A 26,078-nucleotide genomic window follows, 5' to 3' on the forward strand; every position below is an offset into this window, starting at 1 on the left:
CTCTCTCTCTCTCTCTCTCTCTCTCTCTCTCTCTCTCTCTCTCTCTCACCTTTAGGAAGTTTGATGTACAGACACTTCTACTATATCACGATATCTGCATTTCTGAAAAATCTTGAAAACTGCAAATTAAAATAATAGAACTTATGGTAAAAGTAAGGGCCAAACCACTGCAAATCAAATCTACACAGTTTTGAACAACAGCAATTATAAAAATAACAATCCAAATAAAAATGGTAGAGTGAAAAAAGTTTAAACCTAAAAAGCAAATACTATAGTAAATATACAGCTTTACCTTTAAAAAGGTCAAATTAGCATGCTGGAGGTGGGAATGGTTTGAGGCTACTTTTAGTTTATAGAAAGAAGGGTAAGATGCACCTGACCTTTCCTGATGGAAGAGAACTCCACGGGAGCATGTCCATGGAAGAGCCATGGCTACACATACTGGGCTGGAAACTAGTCATGGTATACAGTACTATACCCTCTGCCGATTACTACATGTAGCTGAGTAAATGTATCTTATATTAAACTGCTGTTATTGATTCTACAAAATATTAATGTGCTAGAGACAAATGGTGTATGAACCAAAGTGACTTACATGCTCTGTTTACATCATTTCCTACTTATCCTTTGTCTATGAGCTAACTGACATTAGAGAAACACACATTTTTGCAGAACCGACTGTACTTCTTTCTTCGTTCTCTGAGTCTATGTCTCCAAATACTGTTATGCATTAAACAGCAACAGTAGCAAAACCTGCCTCATAATAGCTAGCAAAAAATCAAGCAGATATCAAATAAGCATTAAGTTTCAGGTCAGCATTTATGTCAAGAGAGCATTTATATACTGCAATATATATTAAATCCAAAGAGAAGGAAGAATAAAAGTGTGACTAGAATGTCCTTAGTCACTTAATCCTTCTTGTGCCATCAAAAGCCCCTCATTCCCTCGCTATTGTCTCCTGACTTGAGAAGCCCTCACCTGCTGATTGAGTAGAGCTGGAGTGTTCAGTCACAAATGGAGGGCAGAGGACAACATAGTTTTTAATGCCACCAAAATTCGAGGTGTAAGGTAAGCCTCAAAGATCAGGTTCTAGACATGTGTACGGTTTTTACAAAGGTACACGCATAAGGTTGGATATTTATAAATACATATGAAACATATATGGAGCATGCCAATTAAAAAATGAAAAGTTTTGACAGTATGACACCAGGGAAACATAAAGCCACTGAAGAGAATATTTATTTTTGGGAGGAGGAAGAAATACAGATGATTAGACTTGATAAATGCTTATTGAAAAGAAGATCGATTTAGCAGGGGTTTTTTGTTTATTTTTACTTAGGGCATATAAAATGTCATATTGGTTCTAAGAGATGGGGGAAATATGGAACAACTAAAAAGCTGTGCTAGTCAACAGCAGAACCTCAGAAGGTGAGATAAGATGTAAGAAGCACCTTGTTGTCAGGCGGAATCACAGCACAGTAAGCAGTGGGAACATTTTGACCTGGTGACAAATTCTCAAAAAGGTGTCAGGGTAAAAATTTTGATGCAAAGTAAAATAATGTGTTATTTTAAGGTGTGCAAAATTAGCTTGCAGTTGGACCATGGAAAAGTCACTTAAGCATCAGGATGAGAAGCTGTCCCGAGGCAAAATACGAAATATTTAAACAAACCATTGACAGGAAAAGCAAAAAACAGGAATGACCTCAGAAAAGTTAGAAGTGTCGTTTAAACAAGGGACTACGTAGAGAAAATCAAATTGTTGGCATTAAAATTTCCTGTAGTCAGAACATGCAAATGAGTTAGTGTATCAAATTAAGAATTGCATTCAAATGTGAATATTAGATTATACCATAAAAAAATCTCTTAAAGAATTTCCTTTTTCTCTTAAAAAAGATAAGTAAATTGGACTACTTTAGTGGTCTGTTATTAGGGACTCCAGCTGTTTCTGTCTTTCAACTCTGTCATCTTAGTAATGGTATCTGCCCTCAGAGGCACTCTTGGTCGAAGATGGCTGCTGAAGCTCTAGCCATTAGGGCCTCAATTCACTCAGGAGGCAAAAGCAAGAAGAGAAGGATAAAAGAGTGTATGTTTCTCTGCTGAGGCAACCCCCTCTAAAGAGCTTTCTCTGAAGCTGTGTCCGGTCTTTACCTACTCCTAGTTACTAGGGAGATTAGGAAATTTCAACTACTGTTGCTGCCCCAAGTAAAAGTGACATTATGTTCATAAGGAAAAGGGGATATCTTTGCATTAGATAAAGGGGTAGAGAGGTAGTGCTATATGCTTAGGAAATACGTATATATGGGATATCTCAAAATAAGGAAAAGTTGGAGTGAAGATTAAAATAGAAAATAACAAAATGTTAACACACTAAGAATACACAAGAGACCATTTGGCCAGATTAAAAGATATGTATGAGCCGGGCGCGGTGGCTCACACCTGTAATCCCAGCACTTTGGGAGGCTGAGGTGGGCAGATCACCTGAGGTTGGGAGTTCCAGACCAGCCTGACCAACATGGAGAAACCCTATCTCTACTAAAAATACAAAATTAGCTGGGCATGGTGGCACATGGCTGTAATCCCAGCTACTTGGGAGACTGAGGCAAGAGAAGTGCTTGAACCTGGGAGGCGGAGGTTGTGGTGAGCTGAGATTGCACCATTGCACTCCAGCCTGGGCAACAAGAGCGAAACTTCATCTAAAAAAAAAAATATATATATATATATTTTTTTTTATTTAATATATTTATTAAATTTATTAAATATATATTTTTTATTTATTTTATATATATATATATTTTTTTTTTTTTACCTTTTCTTTACCAAGCCAGCACAGAAACTAGATTTCATAGAGTATTGGTTAAGAACTGTGTTCCAATCCTGGTTCTGTTGGCTAACTTATTAGAGGACTAGAGGACCTTAGGCAAGTTTCTGGGCCTGAGTTTTTCTGTCTGTAAAGTGGAAACAGCAGTCTGTTCTACCTAAGATCGTTGTAAGGATTAGCTGGAATGAGGCAAGTTAAGTCTTCCTACAGAGCTGAGCACACAGGAGGCACGATGCCCACTAACATGGCTGAACCATTTTCTGCTAGAAGTTCCTGCATGTGGTAACAAAACACCTAGCAAGCTTTTGCCGCATGCTACCTCATGTTGGAGGGAAGGAGGAGAATCGTTGTCATCCTAATGACTTGGTTCTGAACAGCACAAAATAGTTTGGTGAAGGGGAACAAAAAGATAGGAATATTGGAAGAAAGCTGCCCATTTATAGCCACAGATGGTTGAGTATTCAAATGTGTACCCAAGAGTTCCAAAGTCCAGTGATGGGAATTTGCCTCTGAACAGAAGACTAAGAATGGAGACCTCCAATGAAAGGTGACTTAGCAGGTGATTGTTAAAGAATCAGGGTACTTTCCACATATAATTATTTGATGACAGCTTTTCCGATAATGAGAAGTCAGGAGACTACAAAATCTCCAGCTAAAATTCATGGGGATCAGAGCCTTGGATTTTAAAAGGATGCACAAAAAATGAGTAGAAGGGAGGCACAGAACTAACATGGAAGGTACCTAAAGCTCAAAAATTGCCACCTCTTCCCAAAAAGTCAAGGACAATGAAAAAGAAAGTGTTGTTTCTCTCCACTTTAAGTATTTGAAAGCTTTTCTCAGAATGAACTATGGTGACTCTTTTTCTTTAAATTTTGCCGTGAAACATTTCTAATAAAAGAATTGTATAATGAGCCCCCATGTACCTCTCACCTAGCTTCACCAATGATCAACTCACAGCAAGTCATGTTTCCTCTTTATCTGCCCTCCGCCCCCAGAATATTGTGAAGGAAATTCAAGACATCTTATTTTTTCATTATTAAAGTATTTCAGTATAGTATGTATCTCTAAGATATGAAGATCTTAAAAAAAAAAACCCACTGCTATTACACCTAAAAATAATTAACAGTAAACTTTTTAATATTGAAATATACAGGGTTAAGATTTCTTAGATTGTCTCAATTTTTTCATTTTATTCAAATAAAGATGCAAATAAGATCCATACATTGTGACTGGGTATATTCGTTAAGTCTCCTTTAATGGGAGCTTATTTGTTAAACCAGGTTATTTATCCTGTAGAGTTGCCCACAGTCTAAATTTTACTAATTGCATAACTGTGGTATTTCTCCAGTATATTTTCTGAAATTGGTAGGTAAGATAAAGCAGCCTGATCAAATTCAGGTTTGATTTTTTGAGTCAGAGTCTCGCTCTGTTGCCCAAACTGGAGTGCAGTGGTGCAATCTTGGCTCACTGCAACCTCCACCTCCCGGTTCAAGCAATTCTCCTGCCTCAGCCTCCCAGGTAGCTGTTAATACAGGTGCACACTACCACATCTGGCCAATTTTTGTATTTTTAGTAGAGAAGATGGGATTTCACTATGTTGGCCAGGCTGGTCTCAAACTCCTGATCTCAAGTGATCGACCCTTCTCGACCTCCCGAAGTGCTGGGATTACAGGCATGAGCCACCACCACCGGCCCAGGTTTGATTTTTGCAGGACTACTTCATAAGGGGTTTTGAGGTATTGACATCAGGAGGCACATAATGTCCAGTTATCTTGCTGTTTTCTTCATGTTAGCAGCCATTAAGAATAATTGCCTAGACCCATTAGTTCATTAGTACTTGCTAGTGATAGTCTAAGTGTCTTTATGAACACACTTAATTTAAATATATTTGTTTTCCAGTCCACTGCCTTCTGTGTTGACGAGTAATGTTATACTGACTAGTAAATATAGCCTGTAAAGACTAAGCTTGGGAATCTCTGAAAAGTCATCTCAGGAAACAGACCTAGACAACATCTGCACTAAGCTAGCACCCTCTGTCTTTTCCAGATTTGCTCCTTTTTTAAAGGAAGGCTGTTTCTCACTTTAATTTTTCTAAGTGGAGTTTAGCCTCAGCCTCTGTGCTACTCCATATGCTTTCCCAGCTGAACTCTCAGACCAACCAGCTAGATATGTTCCCTGGTGATTAATTTATTCTTGGAGGCCCTGAGGCCTGTAGTCATGCACATGTGGTGTCTAATGGCTTGGTGGATAACTGAGTTAATGGTGTGTGAAGGTGACCTGAAGAAATTTGGAATCAAAACTAATACAGGTTATGGCAAGCTGGTCCTACTTGCCATAAATTTGGAAATTTATTCCATAAATTTGGAATACTTGTATTCTTGCCTAAGTAAGTGTTAGGTGATTCCTTTGGAGAGAAGCTATGTGGTCCTGAGTTCAGAAATTCTGTTAAGGACACAGGAGACCAAATGCCTCCTCTTGTGAACCTTTTATTGAACATGTTCACTTTCCCTTTCTCACATTCAACTGGAATTCAGAAAATATCATCATTCTCTTTTTACAATTATTCTTTCTAAACTGAGAACGCGAATAACTAAGACAGGCAGGGCATTGGTGTGGCTTCATCAGTTTTTCCCAATCCTTCCTGCAGTTTTTTGCACGCCTTCCATTCCAGCATCAGACTGCCACTGGGTCTTCGGTTCGTTTTTGACTGTTGGAGCCATGTCAATGAAAAAATGCTGAGTTTGACCTCTCAATATATGGATACTAATTTATTGATAAAGATGGAGAGTAGTATAATGGTATGTATGGTATAGAAATATTACACTGTAAAGAAACACATTCCTATTTTTCTGTGCATCCCCCTTTGAGGTTCACTTTTTAGATCAGGCACCATCTGAGGTGCCAGCAAAACAGCTACCCTCCAATCAAACCAAACACCAAAGCAAAATTGAACTTCAAATACTTTAAGTCAGAAAACATAGAAAGGAATTATTTTTATTTCAATATATGTTTCTTTTGCTTTCAGAAATTAAGTTGTATTCAAATCACATGGCAGAACACCATAACTGTTTAAAACGTAGGACTTCTCCAAAGACTTTAACCTTGTCCTATGTCTACTGTTACTTGAATGGAGGAGTCTGTCTTAAACACAAATTTAAGTCACATGATGTGTATTCTGTCTGAAAACACATCCCCCTAACCCTCCTGCCCCCAAATCTAACTGAAATATAATGGTCACTGACTTTTGGTAAAAATGGTTGCTGCAGAGTTCCTTTAACATAGCAAGTTATTTGGGCCCAGGTCTCCACTGAAGTGGTTCATATCCAACCTCTCTATATGGTTTCTTTTACTGGATAAACGTTACTTCTTTAGCATCTTTTATGCCAACTCTCAGACTTTTCCCTCTCTTTGTCTTGTTTCAGACCCTAACGGTCTTCATTTCTTGGACTCCTATTTCTTTTAGCATGTGTCAGTTGAGTAACTTCAGATGCTGTTGATCTAGACTATCTGATCAGGTCCTTGGCCCACTGAAGCTTGGAATCAAGTAAGAGGAGGGGACATATAGAACTCTCAAGCAGTGTTTAACCAGGTGAGAGACAGCAATAAGCAGAGGATTAGGGCTCCATTGGCTGGGGATGGGGATTGAGTGCTGAGAGAGTTGAGGAGGTAGGTGGTGCTGTTAGTGATCTGCTTCAAAAGGGGTCTTACCTGGGGTGGTAAACAGCAGGATGGCATTTCTAAGCAGGAGAGAGTCTCTTGAACAAAGACTGGAAACTACAGTTAGTTAGCCTTGGCTGAGTGTTTGGGCTGTGTGATAAAGTACCATAGACTAGGTGACTTATAAATAGCAGAAATTTATTTCTCACAGTTCTGGAGGCTGAAAGCCTGAGCTCAGAGTGTCAGTATGGTTGGGTTCTGGTGAGGGCCCTCTTCTGGGTTATAGACAGCCAATGTCTTATCCTCACCTGGTGGAAGGAGTGAGCTAGATCTCTGGTCTCTTCTTAAAAGGGCACTATTCCTATACATGAGGACTTCACCCTTGTAACCTCTTTACTTCCCACAGGCCCAGCCTTCTAGTACCATCACGGGGGGCATAAGGATTTCAACAGCGGGGATATGAATTTTGGGGGAAACAGACAATTAGTCTAACAACCCTGGACATGGGATGGAGAAGAAAGACTTGGCTAGAATAGAACCATAAGGTTGAGAAGTCATGAGAAGAATCCTTTGTAGTTTGAGTCACTTAACCACATTATCTCATGTGATCCTTTGGGCCTCTCCAGGAGGGAGGGTAGTTATTACCTGAAGAGTCCAGGTGCAGGTGGGTGAAACCACTTCCCAAGGGCATATAGCCAGCAAAGGGCGATGTCAGAGTTCGAAATCCTGATTTCCTGGCTCTGGGTCCTTCTCCCTGTTTCTTATAGACACACCTCTCTATAGGGTGTGTCATGTTGGCATTGGTAACAGGACAGAGGTTCAGCACTCACAAGCTGCCGGAGAAATCGGGGAGAGTACGTAGAAAGGGAGAGATTTTCCGAAACCATTGATGAGTATGAGACCTCAGCTTTGCTTTACCAGTGTATTTTAATTGTTCCTGTTTTCAAACTGCTGCTTGCAAATTAGACACTTCAGCTGCTTTTCCTTTCAAATATGTTTGTTTGCAGCATTTCAGATTCGAAGGCACTCTAATTAGGCTGATCACTTTTATTTTGCTATCTTCATGTTTTTAAGAAACCAGGCATGAGGTGAATAAATTTCAAGAGGCGTGTGATTTATTTTGAGGAGAGGGATGGAGAGGATATTTTTAGCTTCTGTCTTAAGAATCAGCTCTTCATTTAAAGCCTGGTGGTCAGGTGTCCTTTAAAGGGACCTTACACTGCTATACCTGAATCAGAATCTCAGTCTGTACACCTCAAATACAAAGAGATCGTGCCTAGAATTTAGAAGTTTGTTCTTAGCTTGGTGGGAGCAGGAGAAGGAAGGAGCCCAAGAGAGTCTTATGTTTTAAGTGGCCTGGTTTGTCACATGTCAGGTCCCAGCCTACAACAACAGCTTGTTGACACTAGGTATTCTGAGGGGAGAGATCATGTACATTATTACCAGTGGACACATCCATCATCATTAAGCCATGGGTATTAATGCATACGGCAGGGGGCTGAGTGCCTCAGCAAGGAAATTTAGCTAGCACAGCCCTACAACTAGAGCTTAAAACTAGAAATGCACCTTAGTGATGTGGCGTAGTGAAAACCAGCCTGTGCCGTCCTACCCAGAAGGTGGCACCCCTGGGTCAGTGGGCCCAGCATCAAGGACAGGAAGCCCTTTGGTGAGGGATGGGTCTGCCCCATACCACACGAAGGCATTACATCCTCTGAGGTCCATGGTGTGCCCTATCTCGGCCATAACTAAGTGCTGGGTAGAGCTCTTTCAGATGCATGAGCCTTGGGGAGAGCGAGTGTGTGAGAGAAAGAATATGCCTTCACATAATAATTTAAAAATCTCATTTATTTCTTTGAATACTCACGTGAGATAATAGGGCAGATTTAATATTCCTTCATTTTACAGATAAGAAAACTGAACCTTGGGAACGTGCCGAAGTCCCATAAGAAGTTAGTCAGAGAACTGGAATAAAAACACAGATTACTTCATTCTTGACCCCAAACTGCCTGCTAAATGTTACACAAATATGGATAGGGCCCCAGAAAAGGCCAGATTACCTCAGATCAGCGTGGGAGGGCTGGCCTGCCTGTGTAAAGGCTATTTACGGACAGAGACCAATTCTCCCATCTCCACTCTGCGTAATGAATGCCACCCCTTCTGTGAGACTGCTGGTAAGAGCTGCCAAGCATGAGGATCTTCAAAAAGTCTTGTCTTTTTGAAGCACTGCTATTTACCCTGCGTATAATTCTTATAACAATGAGAGCTTCCTGGCACATTAAATTACGTCTTATTTGGAGTCTCATCCCCCATGCAGACAGTGAAATCAAGAGCTGGGTCAGCACCAAGAAGGGGCATTGCGACCTGACTGAATCTGGCTGTCCTCGTGTCCCCAGAGAGGTGCCTTTTATTATCTATTGGGGTTTCAAAGAGAGGAACATCTCCAAATGCTACTCTAGAATCATATGATTAATTCTTTTACAGTAAATTAAGCACTGAGTGAAATTGTTTCAGCCCTTGACTCTGCTGCCATGCTTCTCCACAACATGGTGGCCTGGTCTCGTGTTTTATGAAATTCAGAATCAACCTAATGGAGCTGTCCTGGTTGCCCTCCCCCGCCCCCACCACCTGCTGCTTTGGAAGGATCCAGGGAAAAGCACACGCATGTTGAGTGGAGTATAAACGCCTTCGTTATGTGTGGTGCATTGAATTCAGGCTGCCCTTTTTATTCCTGACTGTGAGAGGCTGGCAGGAAGGTAAGGCCCTTGGGATGAAAGATGAAGGTGTGTACCATCCCATAGAAGTGGGCCCTGCCTCACACACCATTTTCCCTTTCTGTTTTTCCAGTGATATTGGGCCTTCTCCACTCATTCCACCTCCCAGATTTCTACACAATTACTATATATGAGACGTGCCCATTGGAGCTGCCAAATGTGGTTTTGCAGACAGGTCTTATCTTTCTCCCTTGGTTGTAAGATAATTACAAGTAGAAAAGTTGGAAATTACAAGAAAGCAATTACTTTTCATTCAGGCCTGCAGAAATTGTGTTCTGCCAGTCATTGTGTGTGTTCTTATTTTTATATTTTGCTTCATATGAAGAAAAAACTTTTTGAAATTAATTTTTAAAATGTTCCTTGACCAGCTGAGTAAAGATCAATTGACGTCTACTACTGTCCTTTAACATGAATCTATGAAGAGTGTTATTTTGATAGAATCCCTCACAGATTTACAGCAGTTAATACTGGAAAACACAAAATGTAATGTTACTCCTTACTAAGAGAGACCAATATATAGATAGAATTCTTCCCCCTTCTTGTTACAAAGGAATACGCTAAAGTGATTTAAAAGTATTAAGGTATTACTTTATATTTTTCATATTTTTCATATTATTTTTAATTTATTCTTTACTGATGTGATTGGGTGGTACTTGGCCTCTGTGCTTTGGTTCCTGGCCTTTGGGGCCTCAGTTTGATTGTCAGGGGAAGCCCCATCACACCCACTCCCAGTGTGACCATGCAGTGTTCCAAAATTCTTCCCTGACTACTCTCACAGGATGGTCCTGTAATAATAGCAGACACTTCTCCCTTGCCTTTAAACAGAATCTGGCCAAAGCTCATCAAGGTATCCCCTCCTCCCTTTCAAGAAAGGATATTCAGTCCATGATTTCCTGACCCTTTTGGGATTCTATGAAACATGCAACTTCAGTTTGCCAAGGCAAAACCTTCCACTGTGACAGCACTCTTTGTCACTAAACAGTCTGTTTTCTGTGGTTCCACCCAGATAGGTGGAAAACAGAAAGCTCATGGAGGAGTCTGCTGACACATTTGGGCTGTGGTGGTGTGTTTTCAACCTATCAGCCTGTTTTCTGCATGGTAGTATAGCTGGTGGATTTTGTTGCTTTAGGACCATGTCCATCAGAGTAGATGAAGGAACATCATTATCCATAAGTGACTGCATTTGCACTGAGGAAAAGAGAAACCAGCTCTGCAATTTGAAGGCCTCCTGCCCTTCTTAAAGCAGAAAGGAGTTGTGTCAAAGCATTTCTTGTTTTCACAAACTGGCTGGTGGTTCCCCAGGGTCCTTTAGGAGCCGTTTGTTAAATGGCAGAAAGCTCTGTGCTAAGGCAGAGAAAATCCTGAAAAACAAAAGTGCTGGAAAATAGAGACCACACTGAGCAGTGGAGACTGAGAGATATAGAGTGGGCATAAGCACTGGTTCCACATGGGCAGTGATGTGAAGGTGCTAGCCAGCTCAGGACTCTCATGTCTAGCTTGTCCCATTTTATGCCTTTGGAGTAGTATTAGCACCTTGTTTTTGAAAGCAAGGGTACATACTTAAACATATTTTAAATGCATTTTATTCCCAATGCTGGCTCAGCACTGCACACATAATAGTTGTCTAAAAGAACCGTGAAGTGGTACTACTTCCTATTTATAGATGAGAAATTTGCCATCAAGTTGCAAATACAGGACTGATTGCTCTTTCCGTACCACTCATTTAGCCTCAGAAATCTGCCTATGTCTGTCTTTGAAGCGGAAACAAAATTCTTACCTAATTGGACAGTAGAGAATAATAAGTAAAGTGCTGTGGCTATTCTTTCCTCCCCTTCCTTCCCCCAGATAGGCAAATTCTAGACCCACTCAGTATCATACTTGAGACCCATTGCCCAAGATGAATCCTAATTTATACCAGATGAGCCCAAGCGAAGACTAAATGTGGAGGCCAGTACATGAAAGAAAGCAGACTCCCTTCGTTTTAGTGCCCGCGGGCCCATAGGTGGACCACAGACTGGGCTGGAAACAAGAGAGCAAGGTTTCCCTTATTGAGCCACTGCAATCGTTGAGCACCATCTTTTCTCCTAGAGAGGTAAGGGTTTGGGAAGGAAGAGGCAGAGGTGAACAGGCTTTGAGATTCTTAGCTTCCAAAGGTTTTTCAGAGCCCCACAAGGTTTGAGTGGGACACAGCAAGGACCACCACCATACATATATACCTTGACCTTGGGTGGTTACTTGAGGTAAATGAGCCAAGGACTACAGAGACTTTAAATTGTTCTGAAATGTAAATTAGTTCAGCTACACAGCTGAAATTCACAGAGATTTGCATTTTAGAACTTACCTCCAATCTTGGAATAAAAGAATTTTTCATCTTTGTTGAATTTTAGACTTCAGGAGCAAGCAGATGAGGTAGTTTCTTTTTGTCTCTCTCTCCTCTCTTATTCTTTTTTGTTTGCTTTGCAATTCCTAAGTGAACGTGGTACTTAGGAGCAATATAAAAAGGAGGATGAATCAACTATAAAATATACCTTTTAAGTTTTACAACTCTGTTTTTATTTTGGTTTTGATTAGAATACACACTTAGGTAGTTGTGGACTTTAAGCTCATTTGCTGGAAGCAGGTGGAAAGTGAAGGAATGTGCCGTGTCTGAGATCCATGTTTCCCACAAGTCCATAAGTGCCCTGTGGTTTGTGTGCCTGCACTCTTTGTTTTTCTCACTCAGCTGGTATGTATTTACTGAGCACTCATCCTGTGCCAGGCCTCTGCCGAGCCTACTGGTTCTGCCCTGGAGAAGTTCACAGTTCCAGCCATCTGGGAACATCTAGTGACAGTAGAGCCCACGCAGGAAGATGGTTAAGGCACAGAGGAGACAGCAATGACCTTCACCTGAGTGGATCCAGGACTGCCTGCTTGTAAAAGAAGAAGAGGCAGGAGTCCATCCAGAAGAAAAGGAGGGAGGAGGGAAGGGTCTTTTGGGCTTTGGCAGTGGCAGGCCAGGTGTGAGAGAGCAGGAGAGGTTTGGGAATGAGGGATAAGTTAAGTGTAGGCAGAGACCTTAAGCAGGTGGCAGAGGGAATAGTTGGGGTTAAAGCCGGAGAGCTTGCAGAAGCCCAGATTGTGAAGTGCCTTGTATGCAGTACTGGGAAGCCCTTTATATAGGGGAACAAAACTTTGAGTTTTGGAAACTAGTGACAATAAGGAGGATGGGTTGAAGGGGTGAGAACCTACAGACAATGTCTTAGCCCACAGCCTCTAGGAAGCAGGGCCTGAGACAAAGACTAAAATGCCAGTATTTTGCTGCAGAGGGTGTTGCAAACCCAGTGCAGCAACGATTAAGGAAAAGGGAAATGCAGGGTAACAGACGGTGTGCCTGACCGTGCTAGCTGCTGCCTCACCAGGGGCCACAGAGACACAGCAGCACATTGGGCTACCTGGACTCTCCCCAAAGGCCTGCAAGGAGGAGCTCTACCTTGGAATAGTCTGGAAGAGAGAAAGGAGGTGGGTTTTATTTTCCCTGCTGCTTCCTGTGTCCTGTTTGCCACCAACCTTGGTTCACCTCACAGAGATCTAAAGCCCCTATAGTTCTGTGATGCTATTTAGGAAGGAGGGCCCCATCACCCCATCCCATGGTAAGATTATTCCCAATCTGGCAGCACAGGGCAGCCTGGCTTGTGTGAGCACTGACTGAAAAAGAAAGGAGCAGGGGCAGTCTGAACGCGCTCCTAAGGAGCATGCCACTGTTGAGACAACAAGCCCAGCCCAGACATTACAGTAACAGTTCATGCAGAAGGGGGCTGGCAGAGCAAATGGAGGTGACCTGTAGTGGAGGGAGGTTTACAAGATCTTCATTCTGTGCAGTTGACAGCCCCAGCCTCAACTTTTCTAGGAGTTACGTTACAGTAACAGTAAAGGACTCCCTTGGCTGGTTCTGGTCAAGGCATACTCTATGGCCTTGTGTTTCTTAAATAAAAAACAAGATTCATTATTATATGTTTGTAAAACCGTGTAACAGGCCAGTTTCGATATTTGTGGGGAAAGAGGAGAAGCCGCTACAGGCTGAGTATACCTTACCCAAAATGCTTGGGACCAGAAGTGTTTTTGATTTTGACAAGCCATAAGATGCTGCATGAATGAGGGGAAATGATGTCCAGGAGAAATACGTATGTCTGCAGTGGGGAGCAGGGGCGTTACTGGGGAGGATACTACCATTCACCAAAGAACATTCCTATACCCTAATTCACCAACTAAAAAGGAAGTTGGAGATCAAAGAGATATCTGCATCCCCATGTTTATTGCAGCACTGTCTACAATAGCCAAGATACAGAATCAGCCTGAGTGTCCATCGGCAGATGAATGGATAAGGAAAATGTGTACATTCACAACGGAATATGATTCAGCCATTTAAAAAAATTGCAGCAACATGGATGGAACTGGAGATCATTATGTTAAGTGAAATAAGCCACGCACAGTTGTGGAATGTTCTCACTCCTATGCAAGAGCTAAAAAGGTGGCCCTCATGGAGGTAGAAAATAGAATGATAGATACCAGAGGCTGGGAAAAGGGGTAGGTGGGAATAAAGAGTGGTGAGTTAATGTACAAACATACAGTTGGATAGAAGGAATAAGTTGTAGTGTTCAATAGTAGACTAGGGTGACTATAGTTACCAACAGTATATTGTATATTTCAGATTAGCTAGAAGTAAAGGACTTGAAATGTTCCCAACACAAAGAAATGATAAATGTTTGAGGTGATGGATACCCTAAATACCCTGATTTGATCATCACATGTAGTATGCATGTATTGAAATATCACATATACCCCATAAACATGTACAATTATGTATCAATTTTAAAATGTTTTAAAATAAGTTGGGGAAAGCTTCTGATTCTCTGGTTCTGCATTCTACCACTCCCCCTGCTGTGGGCTTACAGGAGTGTTGCATAGATTGAATTGTTTTTCTAAAGCTTTCTCTCCAAGCTCTAAATATCTTATGACTGGTTCTGAGCATGTACCTGCCTCCAGCTACGACCATAAACAGCTGAAGAGACACTGACAACACTGCTCATTGACTCCAGCATGCGTTCTCCTTTCCGTTTGTATCTCCTTCCCCCAAATGAGCTTAGGTAGATTTAAATTTTAATCAGTTAGATCAGTTGTTCTCAATGGGAATTTAAATTGAACTAGAGAATAAAAGCATTAGGGGGGCTGCTGGTTGCTTAGCTGGAACCTTTGGGCAACAGAGATGGTTGCATGCTGTGATGTGATACTCAGTGTAAGCCCTTTTTGACTGCATCTCCAGAGATCTGTTGGTGATAAAGTTTTTGGAGCAGATAATTTTCTTTGACCTTAGTCTCTTAAATTGGAGAAGGAAAGCTTTCTAAGAAGTGATCTTGATCCAGTTCTTAGATCAGTGGGATATCCAGGTCTATGGTGGTCACCTATGGTCACCTTCACCCTGGGCCTGGATGACCAAAGTAAGGAAGGGAAGGGGGAGTGTATGCTGGAAAATGTCTCTTACCTCTAACCCCCTCCCCACTTTGAGCCTTCCCATGCGTAGGGGAAAGGCAGACAAGGACACCTTTAATTTTTAAAATCCTGAATATCCTGTATCTTAAACACAAAAGAGAAGAGTGTCTGTGAAGACAGAAGGGGATCCTTTGAGCCCCTTGATGGCAATAACTGAACCTTCAACCCTGGAGAAGAGGAGACCAATTTGATATTATGGAGGCAGAATATACAGGACTGTGTGACTAATTCAACATGTGTGTCCGTAGAGCCTGAAGGGGACAGAACCACAGGTGCAAATCTGGTGTAGGTACTTGGCTGTGAGTTTCGTATGAAAGCCTTCTGGGGCACCTTTACCTGGAATAGATAGCGTGGTTCATCTTCACTAGGATTCTACTCAGAACTCTTACAAGTGGTAACAAGAGACCTGAGGTAGAAGTACCTAATTGTTACATCAATGTCAAAGGCTAAAGTTACACTTGAAACATTTTTTCCCCTCTAATCAGCTGTTGAGATTTTCACATTTGTGAAATTAGTAAATCTTTTCTGAAGGTAATCTCTAGTTTTGGATTTTACCATGCCTAAAAGTAAGTTCATATGCTTTATTAGTCTTTACATATACCTCTTTATATTTGCCTGAACTTACCCCCTTGTTATACTTTAAGAAGCCCCAGCCTTTTCTGGGATTTAATGGCAATACATATGTAATCTAGTACCTTGTTACTTTCCCAGGCATTTAGTCTGGAAACCCTAATCTTGAGTCTATCTACAGTGGATATTTTTCTCTAGGACAGGAACCAAATGGGTCATTTACTGGTCTGCCCTGTAGGTCACCACAGACATAGCCTAGGGGTCTTTGGCCCATCTTCAGTAGTTGGCAACTGACTTTTTAGGCAAAGTGCCTCCTTTTGTGTAGAGGAGAGATGCCTGTCCCCACCTGCAGCCCCCGATTCCTGCTTTAAGGCCAGCAAGCTGTCCCGAGAGGTCTCCTTGTAGATGAGTGAAATCCACCCAGAGAAACTCAAGTAAAAATATAGGGTGGGGTCTGGGAAGAGCTGCGTTTATTATAAGGATCCAGAGGGACCTGGGAATTCAGGATAGGGAACCACTGAGTGGGATCGGAACCAGAGCAGCTCTTAGGCCCTAGTTTTTCTCCTCTGTCTCTCTGCTTGCTTTTCCCACTCTCTTCTCTCTCCTTCCTTCTCCTTATTCTCATTCTACTCCTCTTTTCTTTCTCTCTCTCTCTGCGTCATGCTTGCAGTGGTGATGTTTTGGTTGTAGTCACGTTCTTGGGTCCCTCTTATTACCGACTGTCTGTGTCTTCCCCTCTCCTTTAGCCCTTACTTGGTTCTTTTCCCACCCAACCCGCCGAAACTGGCAACCAGTTTCCTCAGAACTTGTTATCTGGCTCGTAATTGCTCAGACTTCAACGCTCAAATGACCTTTTTGCTCTAAAGCCAGTGGCCATCTGGCAGTAATCTCCCAGTATAAAGGATTCTGAGTTCCCAAGAGAGCATCTGGTTGGCTCCCCTTGCCTTCCTGAGCCTGCTACATCATTCCTGGGCTGCTGGCCAGCCTAGGATTGGGTCCCCTCAGGTCAGACACACCCTGGGCCGCTTAGCAGCCAGCAGTGGGGGCAGGATAACAGAGCCCCCTGCCTACTTAACAGGAGCTGTGGGTGGGGGCAGGAGTTACCAGATACATCTAGCACAATGAACCACATCCTAGAACCCTTCAAACTAACATATGCCAGGTAGGTGTAAGCATCTGTACTAATTTAAAAGTATACATTTCTAAGGTAATGAATTCAGCATCTTGTGGCCATACCAGACATGGCATGGAATTAAACTTTCAGTCCCACTGTTCATTTTATTCATACGTTAGGGTGGCAAGGGTGGTCTTGCTCGTTGCAAACAAAGTCATCCTGGTACATGAAATGAAGAGTGTGGACTGTGCAGTTTTCCCAGTCATGAAGACTTTTGATACATTACTTGAAATGTTTCCCCTGAAGTTGAAGGTCTTTGGTAATATCACCAGGGCAGTGAATGGCAGAGACCAGATCATGAATTGCTTCATTTACAGACTGCCTCCAGGCTTCCCTGCACTCTGGCTGCTGATACCACACCCCTGTGTCCCTTGTGGTCTTAAGTCACAAAACCAGCTCTTAGATTTGCCTGGAGTGTCTGAAAACAGGCTTAGAATGAGGAAACCTTGTCCTACTTTTATACAACTGGAAAACATTACAGAACTTGACTTTTTGAAAATTTCCCAAAAAAAGGAAAAGAAAAACCCACAAACCCCAGCTTGTACAGTTTAGTTACAGGGAAACCCAGAGGTAGAAAAAGTGAACTTGCTTCCAGTTCACAGGTGGTTTTGATTTAGAAAATGTGCCTCAAAATTCAGTGCCTACAAATACAAGAAAAGGGGTTTGGTTTTGCTTCTAACACTGTAAGTAACACTACTCTTGAATGTTTCAGAGCTCATCAAAATTGACATTTATTCTCTTTTTCTACTTTTATCTACCTGAGTATTCTCATTATCTCTCCAGCTGTGAGAAACTCTCATCTTCCTATGATCCCGATTTAGGTGGGATCCAGTTCTGACAACATGAGGTAAGCATCACTAGAAACATTGGCAAGAGCTGGGGATGTTTGTATTCCCCTGGGACAGCTTAGCATCTCTGGGTAAATATTCCAGTCCAACTGACTGCCTTCCCCAGCCTGTCCTTCCCCAAACTTCCTCTCATAGAGGTAGGAAGAGCCAAAAGCAACTGTTAGGTCCCTGGTAATTTACAAAGCAAGGATGATACTTCAAAACAGTTGGCTATATAATGTATTTCTTCTTGCAAAATTATACAGTTGGTATTCAGTAATATGTTGCCATATAATGTATTTCTTCTTGCATAATTATATAATGGCCATATGACTTTATGTCCTCAAAGTCCAACCAGATTACTTTTTTTTTTTTAATACTTTAAGTTCTAGGGTACATGTGTACAACGTACAGGTTTGTTACATATGTATACATGTGCCTTGTTGGTGTGCTGCACCCGTTAACTCATCATTTACATTAGGCGTATCTCCTAATGCTATCCCTCCCCACCCCCTCCCCACAATACGACCCGGTATGTGATGTTCCCCTTCCTGTGACCAAGTGATCTCATTGTTCAGTTCCCACCTATGAGTGAGAACATGCGGTATTTGGTTTCGTGTTCTTGCGATAGTTTGCTGAGAATGATGGTTTCCAGCTGCATCCATGTCCTTACAAAGGACATGAAGTTATCCTTTTTTATGGCTGCATAGCATTCCATGGTATATATGTGCAACATTTTCTTAATCCAGTCTGTCACTGATGGACATTTGGGTTGGTTCCAAGTCTTTGCTATTGTGAATAGTGCCGCAGTAAACATACGTGTGCATGTGTCTTTATAGCAGCATGACTTAATAATCCTTTGGGTATATCCCCAGTAATGGGGTGGCTGGGTCAAATGGTATTTCTAATTCTAGATCCTTGAGGAATCGCCACACTGTTTTCCACAATGGTTGAACTAGTTTACAGTTCCATCAACAGTGTAAAAGTGTTCCTATTTCTCTACATCCTCTCCAGCACCTGTTGTTTCCTGATTTTTTTAATGATTGCCATTCTAACTGGTATGAGATGGTATCTCATTGTGGTTTTGATTTGCATTTCTCTGATGGCCAGTGATGAACATTTTTTCATGTGTCTGTTGGCTGTATGAATGTCTTCTTTTCAGAAGTGTCTGTTCATATCCTTTGCCCACTTTTTGATGGGGTTGTTTGTTTTTTTCTTGTACATTTGATTGAGTTCTTTATAGGTTCTGGATATTAGCCCTTTGTCAGATGAGTAGATTGCAAAACTTTTCTCCCATTCTGTAGGTTGCCTGTTCACTCTGATGGTAGTTTCTTTTGCTGTGCAGAAGCTCTTTAGTTTAATTAGATCCTGTTTGTCAATTCAGATTACTTTTAAAAGAAATTTTAGCAGTTTGATTGCCAAATTCCTGTGATCTGCACGCTAAGAACTCTGTGACCTCTAGTCTTAGAAGTTCTGGTCCATGACACAGGTTGTTATGCAAATGAAAGACAAAGAGAAATGTCTTCTGCTTGTTCTCCTCTTTAGAATAAGAAGATCTACTTGGACATTATTCACACATACATGGAAGTGCATGCAACTGTTTATGGCTCCAGCACAAAGAATATTCCCAGTTACGTGAAAAACCACGGTATCCTCAGTGGACGAGACCTGCAGTTTCTTCTTCGAGAAACCAAGGTAAAAATTCACCAGGGATGTGGTGTTCAGGTTAATGCCATTGGCTGTGAAAATGGGATCAGAATATTTCATGCTTGTTTTTTCAATGCTGCAATAAACTCTTTTGGCTATTTTGGGGCAGCAGTTTGCTATACCAGTGGCAGCTGAAAAGTTAGTGAATGTGGAATGAGATTGCTACGTTTGTCCATTGATTTATTCAAAAATCGTATTTACTAAGGACCTACTCAGTGTTAGGTGTCAAGCAGGGGGCTAGGGATAAGGCTGCAAATCGAAAAGGTAAGGCCCTGCCTGGAAGGACAGACCTTCTAATACAGCAGCAGCTTTCATAGTAAGGCAGGGGTGCTGAACTCTCCCCCAACCCAGTCATCACTATTCAAGGAGTGGGTTTCCCAACCAGCTTTTCCTCATACCTCCTTGTTCACCAAGTACGCATTGGACAGTGAAGAAGTTCAGATGAGGGCAGAGTCCCTGTGGGCTCGGGAAGCAGAGCAAGCATCAGGAGAGATGCAAGAGACGAAAGATGTATGGAGTGTAGACACACCTGGCATGTGGGCCAGACAGGAGTTAGAGTCAGGTGGTGGAGGTACAGATGGCATATTCAGGAAGGAGCTAGAAACCAACCCAGCTAGTCTAAGTGTTGAAAAATAGTGGAGGTAAAATTGGATGAGGGGATGTGAGGGTCTGATTGGCACAGATGGAGGCAGAGTTCAGACCATGTGGTGGAGGTAGCCAGGCAAGCCCCTGAGGATCGTTTTGCTCAGCAGTAGCGTGATGACCTGTTGCTTTGACACTGTAGGGAAGTCCACCCAGTGGTCTGTGTTCTTTCTGTAATTCTGCCATGGAAGTACCAAATGAAGTTCAGGAACTTGTGAAGAAACCAAAGTTAGGCCTTGAAGGGTTGGCTGGCACTTCAGTGTATTACATAAACTCCCTCAGGTTTATTAATAAGTTTTCATTCATGAATTTCGCAATTTTATTGAGTGGCTGCAATATGCTAGGCATTGTACAAGGGATGCAAGTGTGACGAAGGCACATGGATCTCTCTTGTGGTATATCCTAAGCACAAGGAACCTTACTGTCAGTAGTGGATTTCTCAGCCTCGTCTCTGGCTTGCTTTGTTTTCATGTTCAAGGTAGGGGAGAGAGGTTGAGCAGGTGGACTTCTATGGCATAATCTCGATTGCCCAATCATCATGTGATACTGCATTTATAAAAAGTATATTCATATATGCTATCCTCTTTGATTCGTACAACAGCCTTAAGAGGTAGATAGAGCAGGTATTATTGTTAACTTTATTTTGAACATGAGGAAACAGGCTAGAGACTTTGGCTTGCCCACAGTAAGCTGGGGTCGTCTTGGAGGTGGCCCTAACTCATGATTTTTTTAATTGCAAATTAAGGCTCTGCTAGCCCCTTGATGTACTGTCCTCATAAACACTCAAACTTAAGAACGCTTGGTGGACACCCACTAGCCAAAGGAATGTATATCTGCTCTTTGCCTCAGTTCCTCCACCTGTAAATGTATTTGATCCTTTCTATGTCCAAGGCATTTGTATGATGCCACAAATAAAATAATTTGACAAATTATTTAGCTTATTGGGAAAAGACTTGGTTTCTTTTAAGATTTTATTTCCTTCCAAGGTCATCTGTAGTCTGATGACTGTTTTTGATTATCCAGGAGTGAAGTGTGTTCTCTAGTTTTCACTCTTTGCTTTCCATCACCTTCTGTCTTAGGCTGACATTTTAGAATCATCAGAATGCCTGGGCCCTTTAATGGCAGTGCTATTTTTGCCATTTGCCTCATTTTACTTTTTTTCACATTGGATTGTGGAAAGAGCTCAAGCTCCTTTAAAAAACATTTGGCAGAGCTGGTTCTCAGCAGCATGTCATTACTGTCTCGCACACTTTTATTAACCCAACCTCATGAATGTCTCTCTCAGCTTTGCAAATTTTAAAAGAACCCTTACTTACCTACCATCCATTACCCTGTCAGAGAATAGGAAATAGGCCAAAATGGAGATCACTGATGTCCAGGGGAGGACAAGAAAAGAGGCAGGGAAGGCGCAGGCCAAGAGGTCCAAGTTTGCATAATGAGCAAGGATTGCAGCCTGAGTTAAAGAACACGAGGTGTATATGTTCATCCTTGAAAAACTGGGACCCAGTGTAGAGGATGTCACTGATCCCATTACCTATTGCCTGCTCCTTGAGTAGAGTATATTAAAATACCCTGAGTGGAATCATGGCTCAGACATTTGGCAAATATGGCAAGGATGGGGCAGCATATCGCTGAGGCTCCCCTCACACCCGGCACATGGCCACAGGCTCCAAAATGTATGAACTTTCGGCTTTGAAATAATGACATGAAAGACCAGTCAGGCTTTGCATCTATAACCCTTTCTGTCTCTGACTCCTTTCTCTGTGTCTCTGAGCAATTTAAAAGTGATTTATTCCATTCCACGTTGGAAATGGGGAACTGGAGCTGCCAAGAAGCAAATGTCTGCAGCATGAATGGGATTCACACACTTGTTGGACTTCTTACTGGTGCAAGAAGCAGGGCTGATCTCCTCGAGAGGGTTAGAGACAGAGAGATGAAGAGATGATTGATGCTTGGTCAGCTTCTGACTCATTGTTTTTCTTTACAAGCCATCTTTGAATCTCTGCACCAAACTTAGGAAACCCTCTGCTCAGCAGAATTGTGTCCAGGCGTGCCATTAGGGGTGCAAGTGTCATTAGTAGCCTCTTGATTCAGGGGACCTGTGAAGATGGAAGGAATTTAATATAACACTAATTCTGGGGCTAAAAGAGCCAGGAAGTTGTTGGAATCTAGCAGACTCTTCTAATTGGGGTATAGATTTGGATGAATGAATTATTTATCACAGGACCACAGCCGAGTCATTCAGTCCAGCAAACCCCGGGAGTACAGTTTTAAGCCAGCAAATCAGGACTCACTAGGGTGGCATGTTTTTATTTTTGGTTTAAATCTCCATCTCTTTTAAAGTGGCTTCTTTCTTCATCTTCCTGGTTTTAACCTCTTCATGTCCACCTCCCCTAGTCTTCCCTGTTTCATATATGATACTGAATAGTGCATTTGCATCTGCAACTCACTGAATGGTTTGTGAGCTGGACCAGTACTGTCCTTTCTACAGTTGAAAACAAATTCTGGCTGTGGGGAAAAAAACAGGCAAAGCTGCAGCTTCTACACGTGCTGTCACTGTACTCCTTCTGTACCCAGACCTCCACTCATTCACCTCTCCAAGACTTGGTTGGGTCATGACAGTCCTGTTTCCCCATCATGTCAGCTTATCAGTTTACCTGTGGGACTCACCTAGGAACCTGGGCAGGCCTGGCAAATATGCAGTGCTCCCTCTGACTCATCTTATCCTCATGAATGACTGTGCCACCCTGCCCCTCACTAACTATGTCTCTTCTTACTGAGCTTGGATGTGTCACAAAACCTGTCTGAGGCGGGTGCAGTAGAGTAGCTCCCACCTATAATCTTAGTATTTTGGGAGAGGCTGAGGCAGGCAAATTGCTTGAGCCGAGGAGTTCAAGACCAGCCTGGGCAACATGCAAAACCCCATTTCTACAAAAAATGAGCTGTACCTGGTAGCATTCACCTGTAGTTCTAGATTTTCAGGAAGCTGAAATGGGAGGATCACTTGAGTCCAGGAGGCTGAGGCTGTGGTGAGCTGAGGACACTGCACTCCAGCCTGAGTGACAGAGGGAGACCCTGTCTTTAAAAAAGGCTGTTTGAAAAACCCAGGGCTTAAGGCAACAGACTCTCATGCAGCTGCATGAGCGCAAAGGGCCTTTGCTTGTTCTATCCACAGGTGCATTCACAGTGCCTGGTTTATAAAAGGCATTTAGATGATTGTATAAAGAAGGAAAGAAGGATCCAAAATGAAACACACTGACCATCTGGGATCTCTGAGATTTCCTCCTGTTATCATATACACTGCGCCTAGATCTCATAGATCTCCCCATCTAGGGACACTACCCTTCTGATACCCCATGCGTGCGTGTCTGTGATGTTGCTTACCTCTGCAGGCCCTGTGAGTGATAGCCCAAGAGCTTACTTCCTTAGGGGGAGCAGTCCTTCTATTTCTGTTACAGATACTGGTTCCCATTTGCCCTCAGGCAGCCAATTGAAGCAGGTTTCATCCTAGTGAGCATACTTCAAATCATTCCCATGCCATCTAGATGGGGAAAAAAATTGAATGAACACATCCATGCCTCCTTCCTTCCCCTTATCCATACATGTATGTAGACTGAGGAGTGTACAGAGGTATGAGTCAGTAACCCTGTGTGACTTGCAGAGCAAAAGTGCATCCCCACACTCAAATCAATATAACATGTTCAACCTCTGTGCACAGAGACACTTGATTGCTGGAAAGATCCAGTCTCATAGTATTTATTCTTTTGCTCTTTCATCCAGCAAGTAAGTATAATATTAAGTACTAGATGTATTCTAGGCCTTAGTCTAGCCATTCTAGAGACAGTGATGACTCAAGCAGTTTTGCCAACAAGGAGCATACAGGTGTGCTGGAAGAGGAAAGTAGGTAACTGTAACAATGTGGATAGTACAAAGGTAGAACTAGTCATAATATGAAATAATGATACCAACATAAAACTTTACTGTCACGCTGAGTGGGGCCAACAGTTCAGTTTTGTAAAATGTGGTTCTGTGACTTGTGAAATCAATGTAGGGGATGGGGCAGTCCCATTCAGAGGACAGGAGCCACTGTCAGTCACAGTTTAACACCTCCATGCTACTGCGATGCACCTGCGTATGGGATTTACCGTAACAGTAACAGCCATTATCTCTCCCCTCTACCATGTGCCAGGCCCTATGCTAAGCCCTTTCTGTGTATTCTCTCTTTTCATCACAGAAATCCAGTGATCTTGGTACTGTTGTAAACAGTACTATTTTAATGAAGCAGTCACTGAGGCTCCAGTCGTGAATAAGCCTGTTTTGCTGCCTCCATGTTGGCAGCTGAGGGGTTGTCCTGGTGTGGAATTTGGGTGAGAGAGGCGTGGTCAGGAAAGGGTCCTCCCAGGAGGTGATGCCTGAGTGGACTTTTAATGGTGAGCACTTGAGGCTGGCCTAGCTGAACATGTTCAGCATCTACAGGTTTAAATTTATGCAAATACTCTTTTACTCCCCCATCTCCAAGTTAATAAATTTACAATGTGAATTGTAATGTGTTTGATTTTATATTGGGGCTTTCAAATGACCGAAACTCAGGAACTTTTTATCCTGATGCTGTTGTTTGTGGTTTGGGTTTTTGTTTCTGAAAGGGTATTTAGGTAGCTGGACATAATCAGCCAGCTGGTCTTCAGGAAATAGTCTTTGGTTTAGCAGCAGACTTTGACAGAAGTCTGCTTTGGGCATGTAAACGTGCTTTGTGGGTCTTCTTTTTCTTAGCCTCTGTGGCCCTTCCAGCTCTTCCCTAGAGAGTCTTCAGGTCATGTGAGTCAGGGGCTTGTGGAGCCCTTGGGAGGATAGAGCCAGCCTGGATGGGAGAGAGTTTGGCCACTGTTTATCCCTTCTTTAAGCATCAGGTACCTGAAAGAAGGCAGATGGCCGGAGAAGGGTCCCTTCGGGCTACATAAAAGCATCACATTTTGGGAAAATTGTTTTCTTCATACCCAGCCCTTGTCTCGGTTATTTTTAAGATATAAAAGGGATGCCTATTACCAGAAACATTAATATAATGATTTCCAGTCATTGTATAAAAATAAGCAAAGCTTAGCAATAGTATGTGACTCGTGGGACTGGCTTATGTGGCATTCACTGTAAACCATATCATCTCTTACCTGTCTTCTGATGAATGTCCCTGCCCCTTTTTTAGTACCGGTACTTTATGAAACAATAAGAACTCATACATGCAGGTGCTGAGCATCTTGTAAAAACCCACAAACATAACTCCTGCACACCTAAACTCTGTCTAAATGATACAGGGCCGTAATATGCAGCTGTGTGAAGTTACATATGGATTTGAATTTGAGTGACTGATTATCCAACACTTACTAAGTGCCAAGACTTGTCATGAATCCTTTCCATGTACTATCTCATGTAATCCTCACAGCAACCCCATGAAATAAAGCACTATTATTTTATACATGAAAAGACTGAGGTTTAGCAAGCTTGTTACCTGGATTAAGGCCCTATAAATAGAATAGATTATAAATGGGCCTTAAAGAATCCATAGACAGAAGCACCTAGCAGTTTGTCACAGTTACTAACCTAGGCAGCGATGGAACCAGGCCTTGAAGCCTACAGTCTGACTCCAGAACCTGTGCTGTAAATTACCACATTTTTCTGGGCACTTTGTGCCAATAATGGATTCATCAATTCATTTGGTGAACCTGGAGTGATTCATTGCTCAGTTTCCCTCTAGAGTCACCATGCCAACTTCACTAATTAAAACTGGCCAGAAAAGTATGTGTTGTGTGTGTGTTTTCTATTTAGGATTATCCTCAATGTTCCACATCAAGAGTGAAACTGACCAAGCCCATAGATAAGAACCCCCTTTATCCATGTTTGAAGGATTCTTTAAGTACTCCACTTAGCAGTTTAAAACAATTGTGTCTTCTTTCACAGAGTGGGAAAAATCTGAGTAGTTTTACTAGACCCTTTATGGACATGTAGGAACGTCCCAATCCTATACTGTGAAGAAAACGTATGGTGCTTCATCTGTTCTCTCTGCTTAGCATTAGTTCAAAAAGTTAATCCTAGATCCCACAATCCCTCTGTGTAGAAATACTCACTGATGGAGCTGGAGTTGCAGCCATGGAGATATTTTGTCATCTGGAATATCCTCATTAGATTCTGGGCTTCTGAAGGCCAGGTGAAGTATAAATAAAATATGGCCAGTTTTCTCCGGCAGTTAAGCCTTGGCACTTGAGTACATTCTGGCAGTGTGTCTCTTGCCTCCTTGCTAAGGAAATTGGTAAGCAGGCAGAATAGCAGGGAATTAGGGGAAAAGCAGTTCAGTGTGATTAAGGTGCCAATGAGTTGCAAAACCATAAGTGCAAGGA

At 42.2% G+C, this 26,078-nt stretch overlaps 1 protein-coding gene across 8 annotated transcripts in view; it reads left to right on the top strand.

Moving 5' to 3' along the window:
* The window catches only part of MGAT5 (alpha-1,6-mannosylglycoprotein 6-beta-N-acetylglucosaminyltransferase), a 340,494-nt gene that overhangs the window by 275,789 nt on the left and 38,627 nt on the right, over positions 1-26,078 (top strand). For all 8 annotated transcript variants that reach the window (XM_023193752.1, XM_023193751.1, XM_023193756.1 and 5 more), the window contains exon 12: positions 18,889-19,038. In XM_023193752.1, the coding sequence (XP_023049520.1) occupies positions 18,889-19,038 (150 nt within the window). The remainder of the gene's footprint in view (positions 1-18,888; positions 19,039-26,078) is intronic.

The sequence above is a fragment of the Piliocolobus tephrosceles genome, chromosome 11 (assembly GCF_002776525.5).
Source record: "Piliocolobus tephrosceles isolate RC106 chromosome 11, ASM277652v3, whole genome shotgun sequence".
NCBI lineage: Eukaryota > Metazoa > Chordata > Mammalia > Primates > Cercopithecidae > Piliocolobus > Piliocolobus tephrosceles.